This window comes from Ascaphus truei, chromosome 4 (assembly GCF_040206685.1).
Source record: "Ascaphus truei isolate aAscTru1 chromosome 4, aAscTru1.hap1, whole genome shotgun sequence".
Classification (NCBI taxonomy): Eukaryota; Metazoa; Chordata; class Amphibia; order Anura; family Ascaphidae; genus Ascaphus; species Ascaphus truei.
Window position 1 is genome coordinate 323,498,659 of NC_134486.1, and position 15,107 is coordinate 323,513,765.

General features: G+C 42.0%; 1 protein-coding gene across 3 annotated transcripts in view; it reads right to left on the reverse strand.

The window, feature by feature from the left end:
• The window catches only part of SENP6 (SUMO specific peptidase 6), a 96,519-nt gene that overhangs the window by 67,288 nt on the left and 14,124 nt on the right, over nt 1–15,107 (reverse strand). For all 3 annotated transcript variants that reach the window (XM_075597992.1, XM_075597991.1, XM_075597993.1), the window contains exons 2-4: nt 9,992–10,085; nt 6,703–6,766; nt 5,255–5,397 (exon numbers count right to left, since the gene is read on the reverse strand). In XM_075597992.1, coding sequence (XP_075454107.1) covers nt 5,255–5,397; nt 6,703–6,766; nt 9,992–10,085 — 301 coding nt within the window. The remainder of the gene's footprint in view (nt 1–5,254; nt 5,398–6,702; nt 6,767–9,991; nt 10,086–15,107) is intronic.

Consider the following 15,107-nt stretch of genomic DNA (forward strand, 5'->3'; position numbering starts at 1 on the left):
AATTCTTCGCTTGGGCCGCCGGTACTCGTCTCAGTTTCTGGACCTTTTTACGCTCCCTCTTGTACCGAGTCACCTGGCTTCTAAGCTTAGCCTTTAGCGATGCTTTGGTGATGGTCAGGGTAGCCTTCAGTTTATCATGCTGCTTTGCGAGGACACACTGGGTAATCAGACGTTCCTGCAGCACTTGTATGTCATTAGCAGCCCGCAGATTTTCTTCCTGCAGAGTTCGTTGCTTCTCCTTGGCGTTCTGGAGGTGTGTATGCAGACCTTGCAGTTGTTTCTGCAGTCGGTGCTCTGCTTCAAACTTCTCATCTTCCACAGTTTCTTTATTTTTTCAAGCTCGTGCAGCTTTTCATTCTTTCCATTGACGTGGTCTGTCAACTCAGAATTTTCTTTTTTTAAAAACTTACATTTTCTCTTTTTTCAGTCTCTGTACTATTCAGGGCCTCCTTGTAGTCCGCCTTCCATTTTCGCACCTCTGCTTGGAGACTGACTGTCTCCTGGCGTGATATTTCCTCCTTTAGGTTGAGGGTCTGAAGCTCCTTCTGAGAGACTTTGAGATCTGTATTAAGATTGACAATAGTTTCTTTAGAATTGTCCAGCTCCTCAGCGAGACTGTGAAGTTCCTTTTTGGAGACTTCCAGTTTTGTGCGGCAGATGTCGATCTCGTGGTGTGCGGCATCCAGTGCTGTGCGGAGTGTATGAACCTCCTTCTGGGATACGTCCACCTCTATCCGGACACTGTTGACCTCCTGTTGTGCGGCATTCAGTTGTACGCGAAGAGTGTGAACCTCTTGCTGAAAGACTGTTATCTCCTTCAGTGCCTCCTTATACTTCTGCTTCAGCTTAGCCATCATTTTATCAGATTGGCTCTGCTTTTCCACTATGGTGGTATTAGTAGTGTTTGCAGCATCTAGCTCAGACTTGAGATCGTCCAATTCTGTCCTGGCCAAAGAGTACATTGTGAACACATATTTCTGTAGCTTCATGTTATTTTTCAGTAGCTCTGCGTAGTCATCTTTCTTTTTTTTCAATTGTTCACGGAGCAGATCATAGTCACGCCAGGCAAATTTCAGGGCATCTTGAGGGCTGGTCAAGGGATCGACACTCACCGGTTCCGGCTCCGCTTCCCTGGTATGGTTGGTTGAGGGTTTCTCACTATTAGCACCGGACAGACACTTCTTTGGGGTACACGGCTTCTGCCTTGGGCCCTCTGGATATAAGGTTATCCGCAGGACGAATTCTCCATTTTCTCTAGGCTGCAAGGCATCTTGGTCCCCCTTTTCCTCCGCGGGATCTGAAGACATATCTGTTCCTTCCACGTTAAATGAAGACCCGCTTTTCTTTTTTCGCCTCTTTCCCATCAGGAATACTGGAGTCTCCATCTTTATTTGGAATTTTAGCAGCTTCACTGGATCCACCATGCTTTTCTTGCGATTGTATTAGCTGGCGTATATATTCGGTTATCTGCTGCTCCCGCTCTTGCCGATCGCATTCGTCATCATAGAGAGCGGTCTTTCGGTTCGTACCGAGTTCAGGCATCCCCACCATTCTTGGGGTGTTTTGTGGGTGTGACTCGGTTCGGGTTCGCCATAAGAGATGTCTTCCTCCTTATCGGACTGGAAGGGCCACTCTTCCGTGGGGTAGGGTTCATTACAGGAACGCTGTATCTTGTCCTCCATTTTGGGGCTATCAGGTGTATTTTTCTTCCTGACCTCTGGTGGCGCTATTACAGCTGTTGCCACTGTATTTGCTAGAACCCCAAATTTTGGTAGTCCTACAGGTGGGCAGACTTTGCTTGTAGAGTTCATAGCTCTCACAGGCGTCTCTGTAGACTTTTTCTTTACTTTGGTATGTTTTACCATATTAGCAATACTGTGCATGCATTCACTGTCATCGTCTGAATAAGGCCTGAAGGGACACTGATCCGTGTGGTGGGGTTCTTTACACCAGGAACACATTTTCTTTCCCATTTTTGCAGAGTTTGTATTTGACTTCAGCTGGGTGGCCATTTTAAATTCCCAGAATCAGTCCCTTGCGTCGGTCACCGTCTGTAAAAGTTTCCCTGCTTCAGCACAGTCTTGCATCAATTTTCACACTTTCTGCATATACTCCATTCACAGCTGGTAGTCCTATGTGATGTGGCAGCCTTTACTTTCAGAATCTGTACCGCTTGTGGGTCACCGTCTGTATTCACTGCTTCAGCGCAATTTTTTTTTTTTTTTAAAGAAAACAACAAAGCCTAGTTCCTCTGGAGCACTAACTCACTTCTTGAACCCTGACTACGGCTGGAAGGCAAAGCCCCTTTTTCAACAACCATATTACACATTTATTGTGATAGGCAAGTAAGGTTTACCTGCTTCAGCAGTCTCTCTCTCTCTCTCCTCTTGGGATTGGGGAAAAGAGTCCATCTGTGGTTTTGTGGCTTTCTTCAGTGCAGTGTAGATTTCCTGCCTGGATGTGTATCCCTTTAACTCTGGTCTCTGCTGCATGTGATTCTTTGCTTTGTTGCTCAGGCTGTTTGCAGGAATTATGCAGGCAAAAGCACAAAAAAATTCACAGGCAGTCTCCGGAGCCCCTTTGAACTTCAAGGGCCACCTCTCATCCCAACTTCTGACACCATATGTAAGAGATGTGTGCAGAGGTACGCAATGGAGACTGGTTTTAAGGTGAAATATTAAATAAGGCTTTATTGCGCCTGATGCTTTAAACACAGCAAACATGTGAAAATCCACAAACAAAATCTGCTCCACGTTGGAGTATATTTACACTTGTAGTCCAGCGATTCACCAGCCCAAATCATAGAGATATAGATATATATATATATATATAGACAGACATAGATAATCAGTCTTATAAGAAAAGTCTCATCTGTCTCGTAGTTGTAGGTGGAAGGCTTCTCTCTTTCCTGGGTTGCTGCCTTTTCCTCAGGCTCTCTCAGCATTCGGGTGTAGAAGTCTTGTGAGCTCCAGACATCTGTGATCCCTCTGTCAGTCTCATCTGTGAGACTTAGGAACCTTTGCTCTGTCTGTTTCCTTGGTCAGCCCAGTTGTGGACTAAGGAATCTCTCTTCCTGTCTCAAAGGCAGGCTTTTCTAACCAACCTCTAATCAGCCAGGTGGTGTTGGTTAGTTGACTACCAGCAGTTAACCACCACACTGCTGTATTAGAGGCACCTTTTTGAACAGGGACAAATCCCCTGTTACAGTATCTAATACTACAGAATTCATTACCAAAAATAAATAAAATCACGCAGGATATTGCTTGGATGGCTCCTTTAAAACAAGACAAATAGCCCCTCCTATCATGAAGGACTCCTACAGATTACGAAAATAAATTCCCTAAAATGTGTGTGTGTCTTTACATCTCAATAAAAAACACCCACACAAATCCTCTATACACACCCTCTATCTACTCCTTCCTGCTGCTGGGGATCTCCCCTAAGCCAGACAAACACACCTGATTTCACCCATGCCTCCCTGCCATCTCTTCCCCTGTAAGGTGTGTTAGCCCTTAAGTTATTTGACTAACCTTAAGACTTGCTCCACAAATCAAGCATCCCAATAGTCTGCACTCATGGTTACTGTCTCACACTGTCACTACTACCACCCATTGTGACCAAGCACTGCCATCTACAGCACTTATTCCCTCACCTACTGTCTCTGTAAGTTCCCCATCAAACCTTTTAGATTGTAAACTCTTCGGGCAGGGATTTCCTTTCCCATTGTCTGATTTTGCTGCACTTATTGTATTATTATAATTCCCTGTACTGTAGTCTTTGTGAAGCAATGAGTACACTTTTGGCGCTATATAAATAAAGACAAACAATACAATGTGCCCATCACAAGTACAATACAGAGCAAATACAATTCTAAGGAATGATACACAAATGAATATCATCCAGGCCGGCTGTCAAAAACAGATATCTATTGTGACAAATGGTGGATCAAATACTGCCTGGAACTAAACAGAAATTACCTCTGAGGACAGGTTGATAGGTCATGGGATAGATACTAAATATCTGATTACATAAAGTATCCACCGTCATTTAGCTCATTGATCAAATGGGAGAGTATACTCAGCAGAAAGTCCCGGACAAGTGATCAGCGCTGGAGTGAAGAACTGCCAAACAAATAGCTTTGTTGAAGGCGGTGGCAGGCTTCTTGATGCAGTTCATTAAAATATGTGCATCATGTAACTTCTCCCCCTAACCCCACCCTTTGGTCCTCCCCAAACAGAAAGCTGTTCTGCTTGTGGGAGAAAATAGAACAATGTACCTTTATATATTGCCATGTTATTATTAAAAATACTATGAAGTGGTCTTCCCTGTGCTGGAGAAGAATGTAGTCTCCATTCCAATGAATGAAGATTGAGGCTCTCCAAAAAAAAAAAAAGACTCCAACACAAAGAAACCCAGGACTACTGTTACAGGCTCAAGATGAAGAACTGAATTTGTTAGGCTGGTTCTCTTACATTTTTAAGCACGGGCCATATTTGCTCTGGAAATTAAATGCTGTAATTCCCTTACTTGTTTGCTTGTGTCACAATCAACTTGAAATGAAAAGTAGACGTGAAAATCTGTGTGTGCAAACCCTAGCTAACCTGAACAAAATGACAGAATGCAAATTAAATGGCAGCCATGCCATCTGGAGCTTTTTTTAATTTTTTTTAGCCAATTAGAGCTTTTCAGATTTTTTGTATTCTACAACAAGAGCCCTAAACAAACAGAGCTTACTAAAGTGTATGGGCAGGTGTCAATCTGGAATAGAGAAGTCAGCATTTGCACAGCAGCATGGATGTGGGGCATCTCTTCATCAAATATTCACCATTTAAAAAAAAAAGAGGGGGTAGACGAAGGGTAAATATATATATATATTTTTTTTAACTTTAAAACATTTGTTTACCATTCAAATTCTAAGAGGGTTTTTAAAATCTTCTGGTAATAAGACATTGGGGGTTATTCATTGAACAGCAATAGGGTCACCTCCACACGAATACCTCAATGGGAGTTATTTAATGAATAAACCCCGTTGTCCTCTAAACCTGTTTGCCAATTAAGTGGTATGCCATCATTAGTCGAACATAAAAAGCCAAGTACAGTATCTCATATGCTTAAATCCATTGGACCACTTGGCTATTAATTGGTACAGTGAATTAAAAGAAAAATTAAAATACAGTAATACATGCAACCCAAATAAACCCCATTTCAGAACAGCTTCAGTCAGAACATATTTATAGAGCAATGTATACTGTACCCGAGTTTCTTACTGGCTCCTAACATGTTGAGACCAATTGCGTTCCCTCTTAAGCGTTTAAATTGCAAGGCTTTGCCCCTTCTCTCATATGTTTTGAAGGAGTCTCCAAGAGCTCGGACTGTTCCAGTTCTAAGCGGTTTAGACTGTACAAAGAGAAGAAAAAAGAAAATGTATATATGTTTATTATACAGGTATTCCAAACGGCTAACTGAAAAGGGGCCAACAGATAAACAAAAAGCAAAAACACAGACTCGTGCTGGTAGGAGAGAAGAAACGGACACTCCTGAAACGAAAACACTTCAAATGGTGGTGGTGTTTTGCACAGTGGTATTTGCTCATAGCAGCCCACTTATCAGGAGAATTCTAACCCCACAATCCAGTATTCTGTGTTTAATTACAAATGAGCAACTATAAACTCTGCACAGAAACAAGAAGTTGTATAGCTTGAAGTATGTATTCACGTGCAATATTGCTTCACGCTGCTGCTTTCATTAACAGTACAACAACTTTGAAATCCTGTTTTGCCAAAGCTGGGAAATTGACAGGTTACAGTAATGGGACTCTAAATGTTAAACATATTCCCGGTATTTTGATTTCCATTCCCATCCGTTACAGTTCAGACAGCTTCAGAACTACGTGCAAACCTTTTCCCCCAAAACGCCACGCGTTCAGACACTGATATCAAAAGAAAATGTTTAGCAACACAAATAGTTACTGTTTCTGCTGTACGAAGTGTACCCACCAAAAACGTAATTTCTGACCAATTTAAGAACACAATGTCTTCCTCATGTTTTCAAAGCATTTTAAATGGTGTCATCAGATAGAGTAAACATAACCAAGCAAAGGGATAAGCTATTTTTTTTACTTTAACAGAATTATTTATTGCCTTTGTTTTCAATTTGATGACATTACAGGGTCACAAGGCACTTCCTAAAATAAAGGGTTTAAAAAAAAAAAAAATAATAATTTAAAGTGGGATTTTTATTTATTTTTTTAAACATGCCTGTCCTTAAACGGACAAATATAAAAATTATTTTAGTGTACAATATGCCTAATCTACTTCAACCTTACGGCTGCACTGGGAGAAAAAACCACTCTTAAATCAGAAAGGAAAAATAGTTTATAGCAGCCACTGATTGAGCCACCTGTGCTGAAGTAGGGTTATGCTTAAAACCTGACCCGTTTGGGGCCGTTGAGGACTGGAGCTGCCTACCCCTAGTTTATAGCAATCACTGAATTCCAAATATCTGTACAGTACACATTAGAAAATTAGGTAAAAAAAAAATGCATGCTGAAGTCAATAACATTCACAAGCGTATAACAAAAATATTAAATAAACCGCTGCCTATAAAGTGGTACCAAATGCAAATTCAATCGTCTCACTGATATGAACTCTACTTGACAATATTAATTAGTTGATTTACACATTAGCAGCTTCTGCTACTTACCTTTTGTTCTTCAATTTGAGAGTCGGCTCCATCATTTTCCCCTAAACTGAGCAAGTTTGCTTCACTACGGATGAAAACAAAAACATGTTCTAGTTACAGAACACAAGAAATGGAGTGGCTGAAAATGTAAATGCTCGACTAAAAGTGGCCACCAAGCACGTTTTAAATATACATCCGAGTAGTTGGTTTGTAGTACGTAAACTTAACTGCAGTGTCAAGACGCCCACTACCAAACGCAGTTGTGGAAGAACGCATGAAGCTTCCAGATTGTGGTGAACACCATGAAGGACAGTTTTGCTCCACTACTATTAGATGAGTGAGAAGGTCCACTGTAGTAGGTCACACAGGCCTACGGTTTCCCACCCTGCTAGCTCTGACCAACATGTCACAGCTATTTTGGTAACGTACAGGTACATCTGCAGCCACTTACAAGAGTGAACAAGTAACTGGAGCCGCCTTTAATAATTACAACAGTTTAAACCCAACCTTTGGAGGTTGCAGTGAAATAATACTCTGGTTGTGCCTTTGCCCTCTGAATTTATGTTGTTTTATGGGCTCTCTACTGTGCCCGCTAGAAAACTATATTAATGGCAACATCGGAAGTAGACTTTATCATCAAGTTTATTGCCAACTTATAGTTCCTCTGCTCGCTTTCCGGCTAGAGATAATTTGGGCATGCGCGACATTTCTGGCATAGATAAAAACGCACCAATAAAAAATGTGTGAGTATTTTTGGCTGAATTCACCCCTTTAATACAAAACATATGTTTAACTTTCAGATCTCTTCACTTATGCAGTAATATATAGTGTTACTTGTTTATGGGGGAAAAAAAATGAACTAAAACATTAAGCATAATCTTTTAAACCATACAACTCGTAGCTTGGGCAGTTTATTTTAAAAACAGTTTTAAAACAGATTTTAGTCTTTTCTCTTACTTTAACCACCATCAATCACATAAGACAGCAGGCCAACACAGACCATAAGGTAAGCAGAGGAAAAAAAAAACAAGTTGCCAAGAACATTAAGAACTAAAAATACATGTACATTAAACACACAGGATGTCAAGGTTGCCACCTACATTTAGTTGCAATAGCAACTATCCTTTAAGAATGCAGTATTACCTGCCAATTTATAAAATATTATTGCCAAATTCACACTCCCCTATCCGCAGCAAAACAATAGGCAAACCCCACTAAATACTCCATTCTGATTTTGTTCCGACGACTGAGGCTGCGTTTAAGTAGGCGTATGCGCGACGGAGCACCTGGCGTCGCGCACCTGTCGCCTGAGCGACCTGTGCATTCTGATGGCTCACAACGGGGAGGCGTTGTGGAGGTGTGGCTGTGACGTCACGAGGCTGGTTTGCCCTCATTGGCTGAACCGCTCACGTGATGCGCCCGTCACGCGCAAAGAAAATTATTTGTGGTTTCAAAAAATCTGCCACACAATCGCTCTGCATCGCTCACGTGCACTATGGGTGGCTTCATAGGAGGTCCTGCATTTTGTTCGCGAAGCACATCGCGCTCACTATAGATCGCTGCCTAAAGCTTCTATGAAATTATGGATTGACACTTCATTCCCTCTAGGTTTGACAGCACAAACTGTTCTAAAAACTTCCTTAACGCTACTGCAGGGATGGCCAACTACAGTCCTCAAGGGCAACCACCATGTCATATTTTAAGGATATCCCTGCTTCAGCACAAGTGGCTCAATCCGTGGCTCAGTAATTGACGTAGAGGAAAAATACCTCATTCTTTTCAGGGGAGATCACGTCCAGGAGAGCAGGATGCAAACTGCAATGGACGGAAGGCAGATGACTCCTTTCGTTCAGTAATCCCTATAGAATCACGTGACAGCTTCAGAGCACAGTCACATGATCGCTAGTGCAAGAGGGGCTGCGACACTCTGGCCCCACGGCACGCAAAGGGTTAAAGCCACAATCACCTCTTGTGTTTTCAAAAAATAGATCTTCAAACCAGCGGGTCCACACAGCTGAACTTTGCTATTTTTAGCTCAGGGGACAACCCGGTTCCAAAGATACTTTCCCCTCCAGTTACTGGCAATTCTGTACTGGTACAGGAAAATAAAATTGGCTGTCAAACTGGCTTTGCGGGGCCATCAGGAAGCCATAATGTGATTAACTGGGGAGCGGGGGGTTGATATTGTGGCTTCCTACTGGATGGCACCAGCAACCATCTCTGAATTTCCATAAAGTGTATTGGTAACTAAAACTGCATGTATCTCGGGAAATGGGGGGTGGCTTGCGCTAAAAGTTGCGCAGTTCAGTTCATGATTCCCTTGATCAAATTAGGTTAAAAAAAAAATTTTTTTTTAATAATTGCAAAAATGGAGAGCCACTTTAATTTTACAGCACTTCAATTGTGACCATTAAGTTTACTCTCAGTCTTTTCCCCTGGATGTATGGAGGACTGGAAGTCTACTAAAAAGCATCTGCCAAATTTATGAACCACCTCATTCCATGTTGAGTGCTGTCCACAGATGTTGCCTTTGGAACAGGACGCAGTACCGGAGCCTAACTAACTTTCCCAGATGCGCAGAACACACAATTACTTTGCTGTGGCTGGCCATAGCTGCTTTATGGTCTGCAATCGCCGGCTTACCAAGCGAACTTAGTTTGCCTCTGTGCTGCTTTCCCGGCGAACTGTGGTCAAGGGTAAAGTCAGTACTGTGTATCCCTCATTTCTCCATGACCGTGCCCATTACATAGAAAAAAAATAATGTACTTCAAAGAACAAAAGATGAAGATTTTGGTAGGAACACCCTTAGGTTGGTTTCACCGATCACCGACTATAGTAATCAAGAGCAAATCTTTGCCCTATGATTCAGTGTGCTCCCTTTCCCCCTGTTCTTGATTGATATGATTACAGTGCCCTTTGACAACTTATATCGTACTTTTAAGCTTCCTTTTTACTATTAAAAACAAACAAACAAAAAAAAAAACCAGCAGCAGATGGTGATGATGGTCCCATTAAATGTACTGCCTGCAGTCCCACAAGACAGAGTCACAACCAATACACCACCACATATATTAAGCATCAAATTAGCCAGAATAAATGGAAGAATGGAAATCTAGGCAACATATTTCTATTCTTGCAAATTATGTTTCAAATGTGAGCACTGGCGTCGTATCACCACACAGAAGTGGCTACGACCAGCAATATTTTCTTACTGAAAAAGCTTGCCATGTTCCATCTCCCAATCATGAAAGTATTTCTGATGGTTAGTTAGAGGGAAAGTATCACAGTACAAGTGTTGCAGGGTACTTACTCTTTTTCAGCATCTCCTTCACTTTCTTCTGAATGATCAAAACTCCAATTATTTCTAAAACCTGCATCTTTCTTCGACTGTGTTCTATCCAAAGCTGAAATGAGACAGGGCGCCGTGAGCCAACAGGCAGAACATCTACTAGTAATGTTTTCAGCATCAGAGGGGGCTGCAATGCAGTGACATGTCAGGTTGCCTTCCAGGCCCGAGGCACAGAAAAGGTTAAAACAGAATGTGAAACAGGTCCACAATTTTCATTACTGAAAATAGGGGATTAGTTTAACACTTAATACTAGGCTTGTCAATGTTGTAAATAAAATGCTGGCCCACTTGGCATGTTGATCAGAGCTAATCACTTCTTTTGTTGTGGTGCAATAATTGGCTTCTCTTCAGATGTAGCAGACGTGAATGCAGAAAAGAACACGTTAAAAAACATGGTTTTCCTTAACCACGATTTTCAATAGCAATACTGTTAAATAACACACCAGCATTAACGGGTGCAAGATAGTCTGCTACATTGGATTGATTTCTTAAGAAAAAATAGTTTCCTGAGAGTTACAATAAGGGTCTCCCTCTGATTGGACAGATAGACCAATATGCAAGTTCATATACACATATAAGTTCATATCAAGCAAAACAAACTTTTGACATGCAACAGACGAGAAAGGCAGGCAGCACTATTTAGAGACAAAAAATACACAAATATTGTGACATTTTTTAAACCATCAATCGGTGCTGATTAAATATGAAACAAACAGAGTTGGTGGTGCCTGCAAGAGATAGAATACATGATATCTTATGCTGAGATCATACTTACTGCGAGGGCGCTGGCACGCGCATGCACCAAATACAGATTGCAGGATCCTTAGAGGCCGCCCATAGTTCGAGCGCACGATAGAGCGATAGCTTTTTGAAGAGACAAAAAAAATTGTCTTTCAAGAGACGGCTGCGTCACGTGAGCAGTTCAGCCAATCACGGCGAACCAGCGCCGTGACAGCATAGCCACGACCCCCCCCATCACCTGAATCAGTATGTGCAGAGATCGCTTGAGTGTCGGGCATGCCATGCGCGTGTGCCCTCAAGCACACAGTATAATCTCAGCCTAAGGCTAAATCCACGCTGGCACTGAGCGCGCTCATGCTTGGAGAGCGCACCAAGCATGAGCGCCGGGTATTCTGCTTGTACGCGCGCGCGAGGGAGGGGGGCATTGCGGGTAGTTGAGCGCGCGAGTAAGTATAGTGTTTTGTTTACCTAAGCGCCGATCGCAGCTGAGCGCGCACGAGCGGGGACTTATATAGATATATGTATGTAATTCCCCGCCCCAAGCACCGCCCGATCAGCGCTAGCGGGGACTTAGCCTTAGGCACAGAAATAAGCCTCAGAACACAGAATCACACCTCATGTAGAAGGTACTGTATGCTCACAAATCTCAAGAATTGATGAAACTTCACCAGCCTGCAAGATCTCAGCAGTACAAGGCTAGAGATGTAGATGTCTAGTTCAGTTTGCAAAATGTTTTAGGATTTTTTTAATTAATGTTTTGCTATTGTGGTGTGGGTGGGGGGTGGGGGGGAAGGGGCAGAGACTCCATATAAAATTAATGTCTATCTCCTTATATACCATAGAAACTAGTTATCTTATTCAAATCATGGTGGGATGTGTCAACTAGTATTTGCAAAAATAATACTATATGCATATAGAATACTTACTTCAGTACGTTTCACCACAAGTTCATTAGGTTTGCGCTCTCTCTCTCTTTTAGAGAAAGATACTCCGTGTGAATATTTCCAAATATATATTTGTTGTTCTTTACAGCAAAAGTCCAAAACTAGCCAGTTTAACAAATTTGTGCAAAAGTTTTTACGATCGCTGTGGCCAGATCCCAAGTACAGTACTCCAGCAGCAGAGTGAAAATTACTACTCAAACGTTTTTAAATTCATAGTTAAAGAATAAGGTTTATTTTGGGTGTGCATAAAAAACAAAACCCTGGATATGTGGGAAGTAACTTAGACTTTAAAGCAGTAATCCATACATACTAAATTTGGTGAGAGCACTCCTGGATATAAATAGAAGAAAAATATGAACTTTCCTGTTAGAATAGGTGCTTACCTCTCCAGGTCAAAACAATACACAACTAGAAAAATGTCCTCAGCACTCATGATGTGTTTGAATAAATGTAGACAGATAGAGACAGATAGAGACAGATAGAGACAGATAGAGACAGATAGAGACAGATAGAGACAGATAGAGACAGATAGAGACAGATAGAGACAGATAGAGACAGATAGAGGACAGATAGAGACAGCTGTCTAAGACATGCAAATGAGAGACAGATAGAAACAGCTGTCTGTGGGTAGGTTTACTGGCTATGTATGCATCTTAACCCAGGCTGTGCTCAAAAGCTGTGCAATGCAGTAAGCTTGCGCTTATAGGGGACCATGTAATATGGTTTTGCTGCAAAAGGTGGCACTGTGTGCTCATTTGCCTGTCATTTCCCAGAATCCCTTGCTGCAGTGGAAGCACTGTATGCTGGGTGATAATGGTGAAAGGCAGGGTTGCAGACCTGTCTAAGACATGCAAATGAGCACACAGTAATATTTCCATTTGAGATTCTCTCTCTCTCTCTCTCTCTCTCTCTCTCTCTCTCTCTCTCTCTCTCTCTCTCTCTCTCTCTCTCTCTCTCTCTCTCTCTCTCTCTCTCTCTCTCTCTCTCTCTCTCTCTCTCTCTCTCTCTCTCTCTCTCTCTCTCTCTCTCTCTCTCTCTCTCTAGAGAGAGAGAGAGAGAGAGAGAGAGAGAGAGAGAGAGAGAGAGAGAGAGAGAGAGAAGAGAGAGAAGAGAGAGAGAGAGAGAGAGAGAGAGAGAGGGAGAGAAAGAGAGAGAGAGAGAGAGAGAGAGAGAGAGAGAGAGAGATCTATATATATCTACACATACAGTGACAAATCACCAAAAAATCTACTCGCCGAACAAAAAAAAAAAAAAAATCTACTCGCCACCTAGTACCAAACCGTGTGCTGCTTGGGCCAATATTTACTCGCCCGGGGGGTTAAATCCACTCGCCCCGGGGCGAGCAAATGTATAGGTTTGTCGAACACTATATATATATATATCTCTCTTTATTTTATTATTATTATTTAATGTATTACTTTTGCCAGTATTTGCAATGAACAACAGACATGGCTACAGGGCACCTAATCGGAAGCTACAATGTCGTCACAGATTTCTATTGACTTTCAGTGAGGCTGACTATATATATAGTGTTCGACAAACCTATACATTTGCTCGCCCCGGGCGAGTGGATTTAACCCCCGGGCGAGTAAATATTGGCCCAAGCAGCACACGTTTGGTACTAGGTGGCGAGTAGATTTTTTTGGTGATTTGTCAACCACTCTGTGTGTGTGTGTATATATTAGAACACACACACACATCATTGGTTCCAGAGATAATTAATTTTGACATTTGTGTCAGAGAGAAACAATATGACCACTGGAGTCAGCCTCACTGAAAGTCAATAGAAATCTGTGACGACATTGTAGCTTCCGATTAGGTGCCCTGTAGCCATGTCTGTTGTTCATTGCAAATACTGGCAAAAGTAATACATTAAATATCTCAGCAACAGGGGGTCCCTGGAGCTTTGAATGCTGTAATTCAGTCGGGGACTTCCTCATCCACATAAGATTTTTTTTTTTTGTAAATTCGCTTTAAATAGCAAACCACCAGGTTGTTGATGGTTAAAACGTTTAGTTTTTTCTATTTGGCCTTATTTCAGCTTGGTACAACCAACTTACACTACACCTGGTGTTTATAGGAGATGTGACTGCACCAAGTCCGTACTGTACTTCCAAGGGGCTACATAAAGAGTTGTGAAAACCTGCAGTCATCATTTTAAGCTGAATAGAAACAGACATTCAGCATATGCCGAGGGTGAAAAAAAAAATACCTTTCCTCTTGTATTGCAATAAACACCGAGAAACACAAAGAGGGACTCTTAGGAAACCAACGAATGCATTATGTACTGAAAGAGATCTGCATGTAGAGAGACTAAAAGAGAAGCACAGATGGATGTGGGCAGTAATAAGCTTCTGTGAAATATTTCTCCAGTGGATTCAGCAAAATAAGTCTTTTTATCCTGTGCACCCTGCAAAGAATGCAATGCTATGCAGACAATAAAGCAGTCAGTCCATCAGAAAATCGTTTAAAAAGAAATAAATAAAAAGGGGAGTATATGAAGATCTGTTTTTTCCCCCAAAAACATTGGTTTGCTCAGAAACATAGAATTCATTGGCAGATGAAAACCACTTGTCCCATACCTAGTCTACCTCATTTTCTACCTGTGATAAAACTCCTGTTTCCATCTGATCCGTGGCTTCCTTTCATAAAGAAGCAAATCGAACCATCTTAAAAAAATACATACAGATGGCAGCGGCCGGTATCCGACCATTTACCGGGTTGAATCGCGCACTATACCGCGTGGTGGTCCGAGAATGTCCGCTGCAGACTTAAAGGCCCATCGGATTAACACAGCGGGGTCCCTTGCTGTGTGAATCCTACCGGGGGTCTACTGGTCTGTAATAGACGCGCAGTAAGAGACAGGCTGAATCAGTACACCACCTGCGCCTTTAACAGGCGATCACAGGGGTTTTATTTAATTTTAACATTACAGTAATGTAGCAGGGGGTCTCCGGAGCTGAACCACGGTTGATTACAGGTTCGGGGGACTCCCTAATTTTTGAGTTAGAGGGTCCCGTTATCCCCATGTTAAAATCCTGTAGGTCACATGACCGTGGGATCTAAACAGAGCAGATAGATAGTGGCACCCCATAACAGGGTCTTTATCTCGGGAAGTATGGGGGTCCCCAAGGCTGAAATCAACTTTGTTCAACTCAGAAGACACCCTGCTCCCGTACACTAGTATAAAACACACACACACACACACACACACACACACACCTTTTCCATTACCTTTATTGAAAATTTGTTCTCCAGTGATCGATCAACAAAATCCGATTTGCCAGGGTTCACAAAATGGCTGCCTTCCAGTTTCAAATCAAATCCTTCAGTCAGTGTACCTCAGCAGCTACAAATGTATTCTTATATTAATGAAGTAACATTATCTATTG